This window comes from Thamnophis sirtalis, unplaced genomic scaffold (genome assembly GCF_051295495.1).
Source record: "Thamnophis sirtalis isolate CommonGarterSnake01/CBP01778 unplaced genomic scaffold, rThaSir2_p1.2 scaffold_1, whole genome shotgun sequence".
NCBI classification, from domain to species: domain Eukaryota; kingdom Metazoa; phylum Chordata; class Lepidosauria; order Squamata; family Natricidae; genus Thamnophis; species Thamnophis sirtalis.
This window is the reverse complement of record NW_028261381.1, coordinates 171719193-171740044: the sequence shown is the minus strand read 5'-3', so window position 1 is coordinate 171740044 and position 20852 is coordinate 171719193. Positions and strand designations below refer to the sequence as shown.

Genomic DNA, 20852 nt, shown 5'->3' with positions numbered 1-20852 from the left:
TTAAGGTTAGGGTTACAGCGCGCTTCTGTCGGTGCGCTGTTGTCGGTGTGCTTCAGCGCTCTTTCGTCAGCGCGCTTTAGAACTTGTGGTTTTGTCACCGCGGTTTAGTCAGGCCCGCTTTTGCCGTTCGCCCTTTTGTGGGTGAACCCTTAAAATTAATAGTAGCAGCAATTATACACTGCTTCATAGGGCTTTCAGCCCTCTCTAAGCGGTTTACAGAGTCAGCATATCGCCCCCACAGTCTGGGTCCTCATTTTACCCACCTCGGAAGGATGGAAGGCTGAGTCAACCCTGAGCCGGTGAGATTTGAACTGCAATAGCAGTCAGCTGAAGTGGCCTGCAGTACTGCATCCTAACCACTGTGCCACTCGACCTTGGAAATATCAAAGGACCAGCCCAGGGTGCCCCTGCTTCCCGGAAACATGCAGCCCCTTTTCGGTCGGGAGAGTGATGCAGGAGGCCAAAAATCATTTTTTTTAGTCATTTTATTAAGATTTATAGGCCGCCCTTTTCCCTGAGGGGACTCAGGGCGGCTTACAATCATGAGGTGTAGGTAGCCCTGCGCAGCCATTTTGGCTGGCAGGGTGCTATAGGAAGCATCCATCCCATCTCCCCCCCCCCCCCCACTCGCTCCCTGCTGGCCTGTGAAGAACTACAATACTGATCCGGCCCTCGAATGGCTTAACACCCCTTCCCTAAAGCAATTGGAGGCTAAAACATATGAAGAACGGTTGCAGGAACTGGGTAGTTTAATGAAAAGATGGACATGGGGAAACATGATAGCAGTCTTCCAATATCTCAGGGGCTGCCACAAAGAAGAGGGAGTCAAGCTATTCTCCAAAGTACTTAAGGGCAGGAGAAAAAGCAACGGATGGAAACTAATCAAGGAGGGAAGCAACTTAGAACTGAGGACAAATTTCCTGACAGTGAGAACAATTAACCAGTGGAACAGCTTGCCTCTAGAAGTTGTGAATGCTCCAACACTGGAAGTCTTTAAGAAGAGATTGGACAACCATTTGCCTGAAATCAGGGGTGGGTTCTGGCAAGCACTACTGCCGTTTCGCTTGTTTGCGTGTTTTGCGTGCAGTGCAATTAAAATGGTTCTGTGCAGAAGCGAAAAACAGGATGGCGGTGCCTACGACACCCCCAGAGAACCAGTTCGGGGGCGTGGCAAGCCTGGGTCGCTGCCGGTTCCAGCGACCCAGTCCACTAAACTACTACCAGTTCAGCCGAACTGGTCCGAACCAGTAGGAACCCACCACTGGGTGTAATGTTTCCTGCCTAAGCAGGGGGGTTGGACTAGAAGACCTCCAAGGCCCCTTCCGACTCTGCTATTCTATTCTAAATGAGAAAAGAACCAACTCTCTATTCAGAAAACTTAATAAACGTTTGGCCGCTTCAATTCGTTGTGTCCATGGTGATAAAACTTGGGGCAGTGTCTAATTGACAGAAGGCGAGAAAGCCCCGGGTGTTTGCTTGAAACTTAAAAATACCGAAATAGGCTAGGAGGAAGTCAGAAAGTGTTGTGTGGATGTTTGCTTTGTGTGACTCACTCGTGTTTTTGAGTTTCGGATCTCGGTCCGATGATAAGCTTAAAAAACAAGGAGGGCCTCTGGCATGATATCCATACGTTGCACCCTCTGTGATGTCGTGAAATGTTTACAAATATACCAGCATATAGCGTAGTTTGCTTTCAGAGAGGTGTGTCACAAGCCCCGATAACAGATGTTGTCCACACAAAATTTAGGTGCTGGGTGAGAGGTGTTGAGACCTCTCGGCAATACGAGGACAAGTTACACAGTGCACTCAAAACAAAATCTCAAGTCGTTTTATCTATTTATACAGTTAGGATCATTCCTTTCATTACCATTTGAAGTTACAAGAGCACTGAGAAAAGTGACTTATAGCAATAGCAATAGCAGTAGACTTATATACCGCTTCATAGGGCTTTCAGCCCTCTCTAAGCGGTTTACAGAGAGTCAGCCTCTTGCCCCCAACAATCTGGGTCCTCATTTTACCCACCTCGGAAGGATGGAAGGCTGAGCCGGTGGGATTTGAACCGCTGAACTGCTGATCTAGCAGTAGCTTGCAGTGCTGCATTTAACCACTGCGCCACCTTGGCTCTTATGGCCATTTTTCACACTTAACGACCATTGCAGCTTCCCCATGGTCGTGGACAAGTCATCCTCGACTTACGACCACAGTTTTGCAGCCCAAAAGTTTCTGTTGCCAAGTGAGACATTTGTGAAGGGGGATTTGCCCCACTCTATGTCATTCCTTGCCGAAAGTTTTTAAGTGAATCGCTGCAGTTGTTTAATTAGGAACATGGTTGTTAAGTGGATCTGGTTTCCTTGTTGGCTTTGCTTGTCAGAAGGTCGCAAAAGGGGAATCACGTGACCCCCGGGACATTGTAACCGTCATAAATAGGAGTCGGTTGGCGAGCATCTAAATTTTGATCACATGATCATGGGAACAGGGGTACTACTACTAAGGTCATAAGTCTGAAATTATTTTTCAGTGCTGTTGTAAGTTTGAATGGTCACTAAATGAATGGTTATAAATCAAGGACTACGTGTAATCAGAATTTGAGTGGTTGGTAGCTGGCACGTATTTATGTCCTGGGCAACTGTCCCGGGATCATGCGATCACCTTTTGCAGCCTTCCCTGTCAGTTTCCAAAAACTAAATTCAGTGGGGGGGAGTGGGATTCACTTAACGACCGCATGATTCGCTTAACAGCTGTAATGATTTGCTATAACAAAAATGGTCATAAAATGAGGCACAATACATTTAATAACTGCCCTTGCTTAGCCATGGAAATTTTGGGCTGAATTGTGGTCGTAAGGACTACAGCTAGTTCTCAACTTAAAAACAGCTCATTTAGTGACCGAAGTTACAACGGCACTGAAAAAGTGACGTATGGTCGTTTTTCACAATTACGACCGTTGCAGCAAACCCCTCGATCACGTGATCAAAATTAAGACATCTGGCAACTGACTCGTATTTATGACCTTTGCCGTGTCCCAAGGTTCGGTAATCTCCTTTTTGCGATCCTCCTGACAAGCAAAGTCAAGGGGGAAGCCAGATTCACTTAACGACCGGGTTGCTAACTTATCAACCGCAGTGATTCACTTAACAACCGTAGCAAGAAAGGTCGTGAAACGGGGCAAAACAAATCTTTCACTTAACCACAGAAATTTTGGCTTACGTTGTGGTCGTAAGTCGAGGACCACCCGTACCGGTATTTCAGTTATTCAAAAAGATGTTGTCAGTCTTTCAAGGAAGGTAAAATCAGGACACAGCAAAATAAATACTCACATACGCCTCTTGTTTTGATACGGGCTACAACAACAGTGTTTTGAAAGTGATGTTTTTCCTATCCTCCCTCCCTTATATGTCGACGGAAATTCTCAATCATCCAGGTCACGGCTGTCCCCAGGGTTCTTTTCCAAAAAGCAACTGGATTTCCTTTGTTTTTTTCTTTGAAGAAGTTTCGCTTCTCATCCAAGAAGCTTCTTCAGTTCTAAAGACAGTACTGAAGAAGCCTCTTGGATGAGAAGCGAAATGTCTTCAAGGAAAAATAAAATCCAGCTGTCATTGGGGAAAAAACATCTTTGGGGCCTCCTCCATCTTACACTCAAGAGCAAAGGTGTCGAACTCAAGGCCCGGAGGCCGTCTTCAGCCCGCCGGGTGCTTAGATCTGGCCCACAGGACTGGCCAGGAAACATTGGGAATTGGCCTCTGCCAGTGAAAACGGAGCAGCCCTCCCGAGCTCCGTTTTGACTGGCAGAAGGTTGCAGGAAACCATCGTAATGCCAGGGTTCCAAATAGCATCTAAAAATAAATCAGAGTCCAAGGCAAAGCATTCCTCAAAGTTCCAATTGATTAAGGGAGCCATGTTGGCGCATCTGGGAAAATCCAAATCGGAAAGCTTCCCGGTTTTCCACACCCAGTTGAAAGTTCAAGATCTTCCCCCCACACCCACAAGTCCATCCCATGGTCCAATCTCCCACTGCCGTGCTGGCAGCTTCCACCCATCCAGTTCCGGTCAGGTGCAGAGGTGCAGAGACAAAGGATGACCTTGGGTTTCTAGAAAGAATGTTGTTATGGCTACATAGCATCTCACTCCGTCCAATCCCCCCTCCCATTTTCCCATAATAGAAAAATGCATAGTAGAATAATAGAAAGTGTGGCAGGCCGAAGATCCAAAAGAAAAGATGGCTGCAGGTCTTACAGGTAGCTGGAAACGGAGCTCGGGAGCCCGTTTTCTCTGGCAGAGTGCTCGGGCCACCATAGGTACCCTGACATGAGTGATGTCAAGTTGGCCCCACCCACCCTGGCCATGCCCACTCCATCCCTCCGAGGTGAAACAAAACCCCAATGCGGTCCTCAATAAAATCGAGTTTGACACCCCTGTTCAAAAGAATCAAGGCCCGGGGCAGCCTTGATTTTTCTCTCTCTCAAACTTTCCTGCTTTCCCGAACGAAACTCGTATTTTAACTTAACAGCTGCTGTAGATCTTCTTCATGGTCATCTGGGCTCATTTACTCATTTTTTTTAAAGAAAATCTGTTCGTAAAGGGATTACAATACAATACCATGGCAGAGTTGGAAGGGACCTTGGAGGTCTTCTAGTCCAACTCCCTGCCTAGGCAGGAAACCTTACACCGTTTCAGACAAATGGCTATCCAACATCTTCTTAAAGACTTCCAGGGTTGGGGCACCCACAACTTCTGAAGGCAAGTCGTTCCACTGGTTAATTGTTCTCACTGTTAGGAAGCTTCTCCTCAGTTCTAAGTTGCTTCTTTCCTTGATTAGTTTCCACCCATTGCTTCTTATTCTACCCTCAGGTGCCTTGGAGAATAGCTTGACACCCTCTTCTTTGTGGCAGCCCCTGAGATATTGAAAGGCTGCTATCATGTCTCCCCTAGTCCTTCTTTCTATTAAACTATACATACCAAGTTCCTGCAACCGTTCTTCATATGTTTTATCCTCCAGTCCCCTAATCATCTTTGTTGCTCTTCTCTGCAGTCTTTCTAGAGCCTCCAGAACTTTTCTACATTGTGGCGACCAAAACTGGATGCCATATTCCAAGTGTGGCCTTACCAAGGCCTTATAAAGTGGTATTAACACTGGCTGGTGGCTCTCTTTAACAGCATTAGAGCCAGAGGTGGTATTCAGCCGGTTTGGATCGGTTCAGCTCAACCGTTAGTAGAAATCTCCGGTGTCCGTCCCTACCTGAGCCTCTATGCCGGCCTATTTAGGCACATTTTCAAGCCAAAGCGCAAGCGTTGGAAGGCCGAACACATGCGTGGAGCACACATGTGCTCATATTTGAGAACCAGTAGGGAATGTAAGTGAATACCAACCCTGATTAGAGCTGACATCTTTTTTCCACTAATCAATTGATAGTATCATCTGCTGGATCCATTTGTGATTCACTGTACAGTTCCTTCTTACTGTATATAAACTCATTGTTCCCTGACAATATACTGTAATTAACAATATAGTAGAAAATCTGGTAGTTTGATCCTGGGCTGTGAATATATATTTTTTCTCCACAATTTGTTGTATTTAAGGTGCAGGTAGTCCTCGACTTAATGGCACCACAACGGAGAGCCAAATTTCTGTTCTGCAAAATGAGACATTTGTGAAGTGGGTTTTGCCCCATTCTGCGTCCTTTCTTGCCACAGTTGTTAAAGGGAATCGCTGGAGTTGTTAAGTTAGGTAACGTGATTGTTAAGGGAATCAGGCTTCCCCGACCGACTTTGCTTGCGGGAAGGTGGCAAAAGGACACTGCAACCGTCATAAAGGTGAGCGTCTGGATTTCGATCACCACGATCATCGGGGTGGCTGCAGCGGTTGTAAGTGTGAAAAACGGTCATAAGTCACTTTTTTCAGTGCTGTTGTCCATAAAACTGTTGTAAATCAGAGACTAACTGTATATTTGATAGATAAATTCCGGAAAAGAAAGGACACCACCACTGTTTGTGAACTGCATTCATGCTGTATCTGAATTATAGAGTACAAGTAGATCTTGAGTTACAACAGTTTGTTTAGTGACTATTTGAAGACATGGCAGTTAAAAAACTGACTTTTATCACCCTTTTTCACACTTACGACTGCCGCGGTATCTCTGTAGTCGCGTGATCCAAATTAGGATGCTTGGCCACTGACTCATATTTGTGACGGTTGCAATATGCCAAGGTCACACGTTCCCTGTTTGTGACCTTCTGATAAGCAAAGTCAATGGGGGAAGCAAGATTCACTTAACAACCGTGTTTCTAACTTACCAACGGCCGTCCTTAATATTTAGAACGATGGGGTTGGGGAGAGGGAGCAAACATTCGTGAAGTGGGTTTTGCTCCGCTTTTAAGACCTTTCTTGCCGCAGTTGTTAAGTGAATCACTGCCATTGTTAATTTAACGACAGAAATTTGGGGCTCAGTAGTGGTCATAAGTCGAGGACTGCCTGTACAACCTCCCCTCCCCCACCATTCTAAATATTAAGGATTGGCGTTGTGGCTCGTGCAATTTAACCCTTTTTGAACAGGTATATTTTTCTACCCGTCCAAGAATGCAGAGTACAGTTCCCTTTCGGCAAACATTTCAACACATCCTGATTGGGAACCAGTTCGGCGTAGTGGTTAAAGCCACCAGGCTAGAAACTCTCTGATTCGGCGTTTTAGCCTTCCCTTCGGCCCAAGACCAAAACCGGATAACTTTGGACCGGTTCCTCTCTCGCAGCCCTAGGAACAATGTCAGGACAGACCACTCCCAGAAACATGGCCCCTCCAAAAAAATCGCTGCAGGGAGCTGTCTTTCTTCGGGTTGCCCTCAATTTACGATGACTCGTTCAGTGTCCGTTTGAAGTGACAGCGGCACTGAACAAAGGTGACTCGTTGCGGCGAGCCCGGCGGTGTTGAAGCTGCTGAGGACTGTTATTATCTTTGTGTAGTTTCCATTGTACTTTCGCTGCTGAGTAACCACAACGCAAAGTGCGGTTTGCAGATCATTCTTCAGAATTTAATTGCTGCGATAGGATGGTTTTGGGGGTGGGTGGGTAATTGCTCCATTTCTACCGTGTTTCCCTGAAAATAAGACAGGGCCTTAATTTTCTTTTGCCACCCCCCCCCCAAAAAAATAAGCACTTGACCTTATTTTCGGGGAGGTCTTATTATTATTATTATTATTGAATTTTTTAAAAATTGTTTTAATTAAACAAAAACACACAAAAAGGATCATCTTTCGTTACATCTTGTAGAAAGTGTATCGATTGGTTACAAATATATTCCGTGCGTTTCTTCCACAATCCTTACATATACTTCATTCAAATCGAATTGTACATTTTAAGTCAAGAAAGAAAAAATTATGTATTTTACTATCCCTGTACTACAATTCTCATTTAATTACCATTATTTAAACATGTTTTTTATCTAGAATCGTTTATATTTAAAAACACAACCACCTACTGGCATTCATTTGCAATTTCAATAAATCTCCAATAACATTACACCTTTATGACATATTTTGAAACAGATTCATTTAAGTAATATATCTAAGCATTCCCCCCTCCCCCCATAACACACCTGTATGTATCATTAAATATTATCCATTGTTTCTTTGTTATTGTTGTAGTTGACTAAAAATTATTTACTATTTATCTCACCTCTCCTCTCCACAGGCCCATTACAAGATTATACCTTTGTAGCCATCTTTAAACAATGATTTATTAATAAGATTTATAGGTCTTTTCTCTCAATCCCAAATTAGTTAATTACGTGCTAAGAAAATTAAACATCTAAGACAATCTAAGAGATGTTAACATTTCTACTAACCAGTCAGCAAAAGTATCCTTATTTGTATCACATCTCTTCTCTTCTGACTCAAATTATTTATATCTTCATAACAAGATCTAAACAAAAATTTATAAGATTTTTTCACCAGATCTCAAATTACAATTTGTGGCCCGGTTATTTATCCTAACTAAGGTTATCATTTCACTATTGGTATCATAGTAAGGTCTTATTATTTTTGAGTGCAGGAGGCGGCAAGCATGGTCACATGGCTGTTGCAGCTGTGTTGCAATATTTTTGGGAGGGCTTATTTTTGGAGGTGGACTTGTTTTAGCGTATGCGCTCAAAAACCCAATTGGGATTATTATCCCGGGAGGGCTATTTTCTGAGATACCTTGAATTGGAATTGGAATTTATTGCATTTATATGCCGCCCTTTTCCCCGAAGGGGACTCAGGGCGGCTCACAATCCAAGTCAGGGAAGGGGGTACAGACAAGGGATAAAAAAGACGAACATAACAATACACAATTTAAAAGCACACAACAACCATACCATTCGAGGGGGGAGGCAAAAGCTCTTTAGCCCCAGGCCTGTCGGAACAGCCAGGTTTTAAGGGCTTTGCGGAAGGCCTGGAGGGTGGTGAGGGTTCGAATCTCCATGGGGAGCTCGTTCCAGAGGGTCGGAGCAGCCACAGAGAAGGCTCTCCTCCGGGTAGTCGCCAGTCGACACTGGCCGGCGGATGGAATTCGGAGGAGGCCTAATCTGTGGGATCTAATCGGTCTAGTGGAGGTGATTGGCAGCAGGCGGTCTCTCAAGTACCCAGGTCCAATACCACGAAGGGCTTTATAAGTGACGACTAGCGCCTTGAAGCATATCCGGAGACCAATAGGCAGCCAGTGCAGCTCGCGGAGGATAGGTGTTATGTGGGTGAACCGAGGTGCACCCACGATCGCTCGCGCGGCTGCATTCTGGACAAGCTGAAGTCTCCGAATACTCTTCAAGGGCTGCCCCATGTAGAGCATGTTGCAATAGTCCAGTCTAGAGGTCACAAGGGCACGAGTGACTCTTGTGAGCAGAAACAAGGAACTGTTTCAGTAGCATCAGATTTATTTATTGTTTCTATCCCTCCCTTATTATTTTTACAAATAACTTCAGGCAGTAAATATAACCAACACACCTTCCTCCCAGTTTCCCCACAACAACAACAACCCTCTGGGGTGGAGGCTTGGGCTGAGAGAAAGTGACTATTCCAAATTCACCCATCTGGCTCTCGTGGCTAAGGCAGGACTAGAACTCCCAGTCTCCTGGTGATTGGCTCCAAGTCACCCAGTCAGCTTTCATGCCTAAGGTAGCAGGATTTGAACTCACTGTCTCCTGGTGACTGTCCCAAGGTCAGCCAATTGCCTTTCACGCCTAAGGCAGGACTAGAACTCACCGTCTCCTGGTGATTAGTCCAAAGCCACCCAGTTGGCTTTCATGCCCAAAACGGGACTAGAACTCACCGTCTCCTGGTGATTAGCCCAAAGCCACCCAGTTGGCTTTCATGCCTAAGGCAGGACTAGAACTCACTGTCTCCTGCTGATTGGCCCCAAGTTACCCAGTCAGCTTTCATGGCTAAGGTGGCACTAAAACTCACTGTCTCCTGGTGATTGGCTCCAAGTCACTCAGCTGGCTTTCAGGGAAACGGGATATTTTTTTATTTCTTCGCTTTCTGGGTTAAGCATGGGAAGCATTTCACTTTAAACCTGTTTGCGCTGGGAACGTCAGAAAACGTCCCTTGGACCAGGGGTCTCCAACCTTGGCAACTTTAAGACCGGTGGACTTCAACTCCCAGAATTCCCCAGCCAGCTTTGCTTTCAAAGCAGGATGTTCCGCAAATGTTTTGCACAGACCTTGTGCAGAAACAAGGAACTCTTTCAGTAGCATCGTATTTATTTATTGTTTTTATCCCTCCCTTATTGTTTTTACAAATAACTTCAGGCGGTAAATATAACCAACACAGCTTCCTCCCAGTTTCCCCACAACAACAACAACAGCCACAACCCTATGGGGTGGAAGGTTGGCCTGAGAGAGAGTGGCTAGTCCAAATTCACCCAGCCCAACTTTCATGGCTAAGGCAGGACTAGAACTCACTGTCTCCTGGTGATTGGCCCCAAGTCACTCAGCTGGCTTTCATGCCTAAGGCAGGACTAGAATTTACTGTCTCCTGGTGATTGGCCCCAAGTCACTCAGCTGGCTTTCATGCCTAAGGCAGGACTAGAATTTACTGTCTCCTGGTGATTGGCCCCAAGTCACCCAGCTGGCTTTCATGCCTAAGGCAGGACTAGAACTCACCGTCTCCTGGTGATTGGCCCCAAGTCACCCAGCTGGCTTTCATGCCTAAGGCAGGACTAGAACTCACCGTCTCCTGGTGATTGGCCCCAAGTCACCCAGTCGGCTTTCATGCCTAAGGCAGGACTAGAACTCACTGTCTCCTGGTGATTGGCCCCAAGTCACCCAGCTGGCTTTCATGCCTAAAGCAGGACTAGAACTCACTGTCTCCTGGTGATTGGCCCCAAGTCACCCAGCTGGCTTTCATGCCTAAGGCAGGACTAGAACTCACCGTCTCCTGGCGATTGGCCCCAAGTCACCCATTCGGCTTTCATGCCTAAGGCAGGACTAGAACTCACTGTCTCCTGGTGATTGGCCCCAAGTCACCCAGTCGGCTTTCATGCCTAAAGCAGGACTAGAACTCACCGTCTCCTGGTGATTGGCCCCAAGTCACCCAGTCGGCTTTCATGCCTAAGGCAGGACTAGAACTCACTGTCTCCTGGTGATTGGCCCCAAGTCACCCAGCTGACTTTCCGGCCCAAATAATCCTCATTGGAACCACGTGCCCCATCCCCCAGTTGCCTGATTAAAGGATTTGAGAGCGGGTGACATCCATTCAGATGTGTGGCGTTTCTCCAGAGGTTTTCTCAAAGGCCTCCTTGTGAGCGCAGAGGCAAGGAACGAGGTTCTTCCAGGGTGTGACTAGACAAACTGGAAGCTGGGCTGCTGGAACTCAAAAAAAAAATAAAAAATAAAAGAAAATAACCCTTTCTAACATGTGATGATGAGTGGCAGGATAAGCAGTTGGGGAGAAATGGGTGCAGCCAGCTCGACAGGCCAAACACGACCAGCAAAACTTGCCAGATTTTGCTGAAGGTTCGGCTTCCGAGGGTGGCCGCTGGGGACGAGCAGTCGTCAGTGACTCATTTGTGGTCTACGATGTTGGCAGACGAGCAAAATGTGTCCTTGGTTTGAAACCTTGCCCTGACTTGGTTAAACCGCCACTTCCAACCACAGTTGGCATCAGGACGTCCCAATTGCTATCCGTCAGAATAGAGCCGGAAGGGACCTTGGAGGTCGTCTAGTCCAACCCCCTGCTCAAGCAGGAGACACTATACCAGGGATGGCGAACCTTTTCAACAACCCAGAGCCCAAACCGGAAGGTATGTGCGTGTGTTAGACCAGTGGTCTCCAACCTTGGCAACTTTAAGACCTGTGGACTTCAACTCCCAAAGTTCTTTGCTGGCTGAGGAACTCTGGGAGTTGAAGTCCACAGGTCTTAAAGTTGCCAAGGTTGGAGACCACTGTGCTGGACCACTGGGAAGACCAGCTGGCCAGCGAGCGCATGCCTGTTTTTTGGCTGTTTTCAGGCTGGCCCTGGAAACTGCCCCAAAAAGGAAGAAAAGCCCCCCCAAAACAGCCTGTTTGGGGGGCATTTTTAAAGCCATTTTCCAGAGCTCTGGTGCCCGCAGACCAGCTGCCTGGTGCACAAAAACAGCCTAAAAATGGTCCCAAAACAGGCAGAAAATGTTCCCCAAACAGGCAGAAAACGCCCCCCCTCCCAAAAAAACCAGCCTGTTTTGGAGGCCGTTTTCAGACCCTTTTCTGGGGCTCTGGCGCCTGTGAAGACCAGCTGGCCAGAAACCAGAAGAGCAGCTGGCAACAGTGCGCATGCCCACAGAGAGGGCTCTGTCTGCCACCTCTGGCACGCGTGCCATCGGTTCTCTATCACGGCACTATACCAGTGGTTCCCAAACTTGGCAACTTTAAGACTTGTGGACTTCAACTCCCAGAATTCTCCAGCCAGCAGAGCTGGGAGTTGAAGTCCAACTCTGGGAATTGAAGTCCACAAGTCTTAAAGTTGCCAAGTTTGGGAACCACTGCACTATACCATTCCGGACAAATGGCTCCCCAATCTCTTCTTGAAAGCCTCCAGTGATGAAGGACCCAAAACGTTTTTTTTTCAGTATATTTTTATTATTTTTACATTTAAAACAATGCAGTTATCGCGAAGTCGGAGTGACTATACATTCACATTATATACAGCTAGTCTCAACCATTGACAATTAGCCTACTTAATACATTATCAATCCTTCTGTCCATTCACAATATATACAGTTTGTTCCAGTCTTGTCACCTTGTCTTATACCAGTCATAAAATCTATTCCAGACTTCAAAACATTCTGGTTTCCCTTTATTTTTAAGTTCAAGAGTGAGCCTATCTGCTTCCGCACAGGCCAACACTTTTCTGATTATATCTAGTTCTGATGGTGTATTTTCTTTTTTCCAATATTGTGCATAAGTTATGCGCACCGCAGTTAGTACATGAATAATTAAATAAAGTGTATCTTTCTTATACCCCTCTGGTATTATACCTAGGAGAAAAATTTCGGGTTTGGTCTCCCACCATTTGTTCTAACCATGATTGAATCATGTTCCAATAATTTTTTGCCTCAAGTTTTCACCCAAAACTTCTGAAGGCGAGTTAATTGGTTAATTGTCCTCACAGTTAGGAAGTTTCTCCTTAATTCCAGGTTGCTTCTCTCCTTGATTAGTTTCCATCCGTTGTTTCTTGTCTTGCCTTTTGGTGCTTTGGAAAATAATTTGACCCCTTCTTCTTTGTGGCAGCCGCTCAAATATTGGAATACTGCTATCATGTCATCACTAATCCTTTTTTTCTCTAGACTGACCTTAATCAGTTCCTGCAAATATTCTTCAGGTTTTTTAGTGTCCAGGTCTTTAATCGGTTCCACCACAAAACTGCGGTAGACTAAAGCGCGCTCGACGAAAGCGCGTACCTGACGTCATCACAGCGCGACGAAAACATCACGCTGTGAGCGGTAAAGTTAAAATTAACGCGAAAACCTTACCCTAACCCCCCCAAACCTAACTCTAAACCTAACCCTTAACCTAACCCTAAACCTAACCCTTAACCTAATGCTAACCCTTAACCTAACCCTAACGCTTAACGTAACCCTAAACCTAACCCTTAACCTAACCCTTAACCTAACCGTGAATCGGCTTGCTTTAAAAGCGCTTTTTAAAGCGCCCTTTTTTCTCCGCGGTCGTATTTGTCGCGCTGCTGATGACGTCAGGTACGCGCTTTAATCGGGCGCGCTTTAGTGGACCACGGTTTTGTCGTGCCACGCTTTAATCATCCTAGTTGCTCTTCTTTGCACTTTTCCCCAAAGTCTCAACATCTTTTTTGTAATGTGGTGACCAATAACTGGATGCAGTTATTCCAGGTGTGGCCTTACTAAAGATTTATGAAGGGGTACTAAGACTTCACGTGATTTTGATTCTATGCCTCCGTTTATGCAACCGGGGATTGTGTAAGTGAGTTGTGCATGATTTTTACCACCTTTTCCCCCCCTGTGGTTGTTATGCGAATCAGTGCAGTTGTTAAGCAAATCATGCCATTGTTAAGCAAATCCAGCTTCCCCCCTGGACTTTGTTTGTGGGAAGCCGGTTGGGAAGGTCACAAATAGCGATCACGTGACCCTGGGATGTCACAACTGTTGTTAATACTGGTTGCCAAGCGTCTGAATTTTTATCATGCGACCATAGGGATGCTGCGATGGTCGTAAGTGTGAGGACTGCTTGTAAGTCTGGTTTTTCTTTCCGGTTTTTAACTGTAAATGATGACTTGTATGCACAAAAAAAGTTAATACGATCCTTGGTTGTATAAACAGAGGCACAGAATCAAAACCGCGTGAAGTCTTAGTACCACTTTATAAATCCTCAGTTAGTAGTTAGTGCCACTTTATAAATCCTCAGCCTGGAATCCTGCATCCAGTTTTGGTCACCACATTACATAAAAAGATGTTGAGACTTTGGAGAAAAAGTGCCAAGAAGAGCAACTAAAGATGATTAAAGGCTTGGAGACAAAAAACATGTGAAGAACATGTTCAGTAACTGGGTATGTCTAGTCTAGAGACATGATAGCAGTATTCCAGCATTTGAGGGGCTGCCATAAAGAGGAGGGGGGTCAACTTATTTTCCAAAGCACCAGAAGGCAAGACAAAGAAGCAATGGATGGAAATTAATCAAAGGGAAAAGCAACCTGGAATTAAGGAGAAACTTCCTAACAGTGAAGGTAATTAACCCGTGGAACGGCTTGCCTCCAGAAGTTTTTAGTCCTCCACAGCCTTCAGGGAAGCCTTCTGAAGGTCCCTGAAGGCTCCGGAGGACTAAAATCGGCCCTACGAGCAACCCGGTTTGCTCGTAGGGTCGTTCTTTGCCCTCCAGAGGCTTCATGGAAGCTCCTGAAGCCTCCGGAGGGCCTCGGGGGGGGGGCTGTTTTCGCCCTCCCCAGGCTCCTGTAAAGCCTCTGGAGCCTGGGGAGGGCGAAAAAAGCATGCAAAAAATGGGGAGTGCCTGTCATGTGCGCTGGGGCGGGTCGTGCATTGCATTATGAGTGTGGCACACCCGCGCACGACCCCCTTGCTCTCTCCCCCACTTATGGCACGTGAGCCAAAAAAGGTTCGCCATCGCTGGTATAGGGTCTCTTACTTGAGCAGGGGGTTAGACTAGAAGACCTCCAAGGTCCCTTCCAGCTCTATTTTGTTTGAGAGATTAGTCTGAGTTACAGGTTTTACTAGCAAGTCCACTGATCAGAGACACATTCAGACTTTGTTGTGTGCTATTTACACTGTGAATAACCCCTGTGTGTGCGCACACAAGTGTTTATATTAGTATGGTCAGGGTCTAAATCTGGGGGGGGGGGACAGCATCAAAAAAAGGAGCACGTGTTCCTTAACTTAGATTGGCACATTACAATAAACCATAATGGGATGATTCCTTTGATTCTGGCTCAGCCTGTTGCCTGGATCCAGCCCGTTTCCTTTTAAACTCTGATTCATGGCTTAGCATGGCCCTTTTCTATGTGGCCACTAGGGGGCCTTGACAGAACGTAAAGCTCAATCAGGGTAAGATAAATCAGTCAACTGAATTTATTCAGCACCCTTTGGTTGAAATGCTTATTGTGTTGTATGAATCTAGCAACAGCACGGAGCCACAGCTGCCTCTAAACACAACTTGGTTTCTCTGACCTCAGTCTTGGTTCTCCTGCCCACCCTTGCCCCATTTAAGCGGGGTTCAGAGCTGGAAGGAAGCACCTTAAATTTGTGTCCCTGCACTTTACAACTTTAAGACCTGTGGGCTTCACCTCCCAGAATCCCCCAGCAATTCTGGGAATTGGAAGTCCAGACCCCTTCAAAGTCACCAATATAAAGAAAACCTGTATAAAATGTTTTATAGATAGCACTTCGCAGCAGCAAGATTGACTAAAATGTATAAAAATAGATCTGCTAAATGTTGGAAATGCAATCAATGGGTTCATTTTATTATATGTGGGGGACAAGGTAAGAAAAAAGCTAAAAAAAAATGGATGACAATACATACTTGTTAGGAAAAAAATGATAAAGGAGCACATTGATTTGAAACCTGAAATGTTTTTGTTGGGCATCCTACCAGAAAAATAGGATTTGTATTTGCGCAGCAATGGAAACATCGTCAGATGAGACTGTCGCTAAGAAAATATTAGATTGTGCAGAAATGGATAGACTAACACTGATTATCAGAGATAAAGGAGAAACTTGAGTATTTCTTGACGTGGGTTTTACCAATGGTTAGATAATAGAAATAGAAGTTCCATTTGTAGCACTGATATTGTTACTTAGTTGGGTCATGAAACATCTGCAAGAAAACGGTTCACCGACAAATGCGCGCTCAACAAAAGCGCGCCGACAAAACCGCTAGGAAAAAAACGTGAGTTCAAAATCGCCCCAACGAATGAGCGCAGAAGCGCGCCGACAACAGCACGCCGACAGAAGCGCGCTCTAAACCTAACCCTAAGCCTTACCCTAACCTTTACCTTAACCGTAATCGCACTTCTGTCGGCGCTCTTTTGTCGACGCGCCTTTGTGGGCGCACTGTCGACATTGCGGTTTTGTCGCTGCGGTTTTGTCGGGCGCGCATTTGTCGAGTCACGCAAGAAAGCAGCCAAACGCAGAGAGTTCCAGGGCGCCCTCGGAGTCGTCTTTAGCAAGATTTATTGACGGAAGAGGGAAGGCATTAACAAAAAAACAACAACCTGTCATTACAATGCCTGGTGTTGCTATTCAGTTCTTGACACATCTTCTCTCTTCCTTCCTTCTCCCTCCCATAGGCTCGGCTCAGATTTCCCATTGATTATCCTTATTCGCCGCCTGCCTTCCGATTCCTGACCAAAATGTGGCATCCCAACATATATGAGGTATGTTCTTGTGCCAGGCCTGGACGTTAGCCTGACATCAGCCACGGTCTTCTCTTGCAAAGGGGATAAAGGACGCCGGTCCCTTTTGGTTCTCCTTATGCTCAAGCATCACAGCAGAATATTTGTCAGTATTCATTTCAGTCTTTCTTATTGGGTCTCTCCAGTGCCCAGAGGATCGATCCCAAAGGAATCCTAGGCTATATCAACAGAGGTTTACTATCAAGATCATGCTGTGTTAATACCACTTTATAATGCCTTGGTAAGGCCACTCTTAGAATACGGCATCCACATTGGGTCTCTGCGATATAAAAAAAGAAGTTGAGATGCTAGAAAGAGTGCAGAGAAGAGCAACAAAGATGATTAGGAGACTGGAGGCTAAAACATACGATGAACAGTTGCAGGAGCTGGGCATGCCTAGTCTAGTGAAGCGAAGGACCAGGAGAGACATGATAGCAGTCTTCCAATATTTGAGGGGCTGCCACAAAGAAGGGGGGGGGGGTCAATGTATTCTCCAAAGCAGCTGAAGGCAGGATAAAATGCAGTGGATGGAAACAAATCAAGGAGGGAAGGAACCTAGAAAAAAGAAGAAATTTCCTGACAAGGTGAACAATTAATCAGGGGAATGTCTTGACTTCAGAAGTTGTGGATGCTCCATCACTGGAGTTTGTTAAGAAAAACCATTTGTCCAGAATGGTATAGGGTTTCCTCCTTGGACGGGGGATTGGACTAAAATAACAGAATAACAGAATTGGAAGGGACCTTGGAGGTCTTCTAGTCTGTGAAGTACCTGTGGTTCGCTCATGAGGCCAATGTTGAGAAAAGACATGGACACGAGCTTTCTCGGGATGAAGCGACCCAGATTGGAGGCTGGGAGCCGCTTTTATTGAGATAGGACAAAGGCAGGAGGAGCAATCAGCATGTGATTTAAGACAGCCTGTCAAACTACAATTGCTAATCTACTGCTCAGGGAAGTTCTGTCTATATATGGTCAAATCCTGGTCAGGATGTTTTATCTTTTGGGACTTGTTTTTTCCTGTGTGGTTCAGCGTGGCTGCGCATGCCCTGTTATGCATTGGGCTATAGGTGACCGCCACACCTACACAAGGAGTTATATGACAACACTAGTCCAACCCCCTGCTTAAGCAGGAAACCCTACACCACTTCAGAGAAATGGATATCCAACATCTTAAAAACTTGGAGCATTCACAGCTTCTGGAGGCAACTTCTGTTACACTGATTAATTGTTCTCACTGTCAGGAAACTTCTCCTCAGTTCTAAGTTGCTTCTCTCCTTGATTAGTTTCCATCCGTTGCTTTTTCTCCCGCCTTCAGGTGCTTTGGAGAATAGCTTGACTCTCTCTTCTCCTGAGATATTGGAAGACTGCTATCATGTCAACCCTAGTCCTGTCTGCCGCTACTCCAAATCTGGGTCCTAGGTCTCCTTTTTGAGCTCGGTCAGAAGTCAAGAACTAACTGTATAGCCTGGTCTATCTCCTTAAGCCAGGGGTGAGGAGCTAATGCCCTTTTATGACGGTTGGACTTCAACTCCCAGAATTTCTCAGCCAGTCTTGCTGAGCCATGTTGGCTCAGGAATTCTGGGAGTTGAAGTCCACCAGTCATAAAGGGCCCATAGCTCCTCACTTCCTCCTTAAGCCATGATATGGTGCATTTCTTTGACCCGTGTAACGTTTTGGTGCACACATAGTTTATTTACCCTTGAGGTAAATCACCTGGATTTTGAGCTAACGCTGTGTGAACTCAGCCTGTGCCAGCCAGCGTACATAGGAGACACATGATTTATCCATTCCAGACGGGGGACGTTTGCATTTCAATTCTACATCCTCCAGTGGATGACCCACAGAGCGGAGAGTTACCGTCCGAAAGGTGGAACCCTACCCAGAATGTAAGGTGAGTTTTCGTTCCTTCCCTCTTAGCCACATTAAACATATTATTTTTAAAATAACAGATCCCTCCCTTTGCTATAGGGCAATGAATCAGAAACGGCGGGATATTAATAGCTGGAATGCAACAGCAGAAATGAAAGATCTAGACACGATTTTTTCATCCCTGATTTAAATTCCTTTTAGTTTAATACAGATACGTCTCGACTTACAAAGGGATTCGTTTAGTGCAGCGTTTCTCAACCTTGTCAACGTGAAGATGTCTGGACTTCAACTCCCAGAATTCCCCAGCCAGCGAATGCTGGCTGGGGAATTCTGGGAGTTGAAGTCCAGACATCTTCAAGTTGACAAGGTTGAGAAACACTGGTTTAGTGACTGTCCAAGTTACAACAGCATTGAAAAGAGAGGCTTATGACCGTTTTTCACCCTTACAACCGTTACGGCATCCCCCATAGTCACATGATCAAAATTCAGCCTGCTTGGCAATTGACTCACATTTTTTATGACGGTTGCTATGTCCCTGGGGTTAGTTGATCCCCTTTTTGTGACCTGACAAGCAAAATCAATGGGGAGGCCAGATTCACTGAACGAGCGTGTGATTCACTTTAACCACTGTGGCCGGGAAGGTCGTAAAATGGGGCAAGACCCACTTAACAAATGTCTCACTTAACAACGTAAATGTGGTGCTCCGTTGTGGTTGTAAGTTGAGGACTGCCTGAACTTTATGTCAAGAAGCATGCAAAGCAGAGGGACACAGCTTTGATGGGCTGAGCATCCAAAGTCTCTTAGGTTTATACATTGTGTAGGAGTCACAATCCAGAAATTAAGCAGGGCTGGAGAAAGATTTAGCTTCCATTTGCATACTCAAGTAGTCCCCGAGTTATAACCATAATGGTGCCTGCCCATTGCAGTCGTAAGTCATGATGTTTGTAAAGCCAGATCACCATCTGACTTGGATTCGTTTTTACAGTCCTTTTTTTTTTTTTGCTGTGGTGGTTAAAAAGAACACGGTCATTAAGCAAGGCCATTGTCCCAAAGATGCTTTTTTTTTCAGGACTTTCTTGTTTTTCTTTGAAGACGTTTCCCTTCTCATCCAAGAAGCTTCTTCAGCTCTGACTGGATGGTGAGGAATGGAAGGATTTATACTCCTTGCAGACAGCTGGTCATTTGCATTTTTTCTATAGAGTCCTTGAGGCCACTTGGAGGTTCGTCAGTGTCCTCAGGGCCACCTGAGTGGTGCAGATGGGTGTGGAGTTTTCTTGGAACAGCTGAAAGGACCGTGTTGTAGACTGGAGATAGAGGATGTGGTATCCCTCCTCCTCCGTTGAGAGAGGACTGATCAATTTTTTTTTCTCCCAGTACACTCCCTCCCTTCCTTCTCACCCTCCCTCCCATCCTCTCTCCCACCCTCTCTACCCCTCTTTCTTCTATCCCTCTACTCCTCCCTTCGGTGTATTTTTACTATCTATTAATATATTCAGCTTGTCCTATTTTTACAGTGAAATTAAAGAGCGACAGTATACAAGTGCAGTCGCGTTACTTTAAAATCTAACACATACTATATATCCCCCTCCCCCCTAACACCCCACCTCCCTTCCCCCCCCCCTGACTTCCCAGAGCCCGTACACAGTATAGGTTTTTAACAAATACAGTCTAAAATATATTAAGACAAAGGAAATTAAAAAAAGAAGTTAATAACATCTCTGCATTAAACTCAGCTTCTTCCTGTTGCACTAACTTTAAGCAGTTTAGATTATTCCTAATCTTAAGCATAGGCTATCTGTAATTTCTTAGTCCCGTATTTGTTTTGTATATAGTCAATCCATTTTTTCCAGTCTCGTTTATATCTCTCATTTGAATGGTCTTTAAGATACGCCGATATTTTAGCCATCTCGGCTAGGTTTGTAACTTTCAATGTCCATTCTTGAGTTGTAGGCAAGTCTTCCTTCTTCCAGTATTGTGCCACCAACAGTCTTGCTGCCGTTATTAAGTGCAGAACCAAATTAGTCTCTACCGCTGTAAATTCAGTACATAAGGACTGTTCAATTTTGACAGGTGGCCTCAATGACTTGCTAAAAGAATGCAAATGACCAGTGATCCGCAAATAACTCCTTTCATTCCCCATCATTCAGTCAGAGCTGAAGCTCTTGGATGAGAAGCAAAACGTCTTCAAAGAAAAAAGAAGAAGAAAGTCCAGTTTCCTTCTCATCTAAAAAGCTTCTTCAGCTCTGACTGGATGGTGGGGAAAATGGAAGGATTTATCCTCCTTGCAGACAGCTGGTCGTTTGCATCCTTTAGAGAGTCCTTGAGGCCACTTGGAGATTTCTCTTGTGTCCTCAATATCATCTGAATGGTGCAAATGGGTGTGGAGCCTTCTTGGAACGGCTGAAAGGACCGTGTTGCAGACTGGAGATAGATGATGTCGTATCCCTCCCCCTCTGTTGAGAGGGGGCTGTTCTATTTTGACGTAGATGGCCTTTTTGACCCCTCTTTCAATCCAATGGTCCTCTCTGTCCAAAAGGTGGACTTTACTGTAGTCTTCAAAAGAGCGGGCCTTTGTCTTTTAAATCTCCCAGTCTACAACTCGGTCCTT

At 45.5% G+C, this 20852-nt stretch overlaps 1 protein-coding gene across 1 annotated transcript in view; it reads left to right on the top strand.

Annotated features, from left to right (window-relative positions):
- The window catches only part of CDC34 (cell division cycle 34, ubiquitin conjugating enzyme), a 38113-nt gene that overhangs the window by 9787 nt on the left and 7474 nt on the right, over nt 1–20852 (top strand). Inside the window, exons 2-3 of the mRNA XM_087703302.1 lie at nt 16273–16359; nt 18169–18266. Of these exons, the coding sequence (XP_087559428.1) occupies nt 16273–16359; nt 18169–18266 (185 nt within the window). The remainder of the gene's footprint in view (nt 1–16272; nt 16360–18168; nt 18267–20852) is intronic.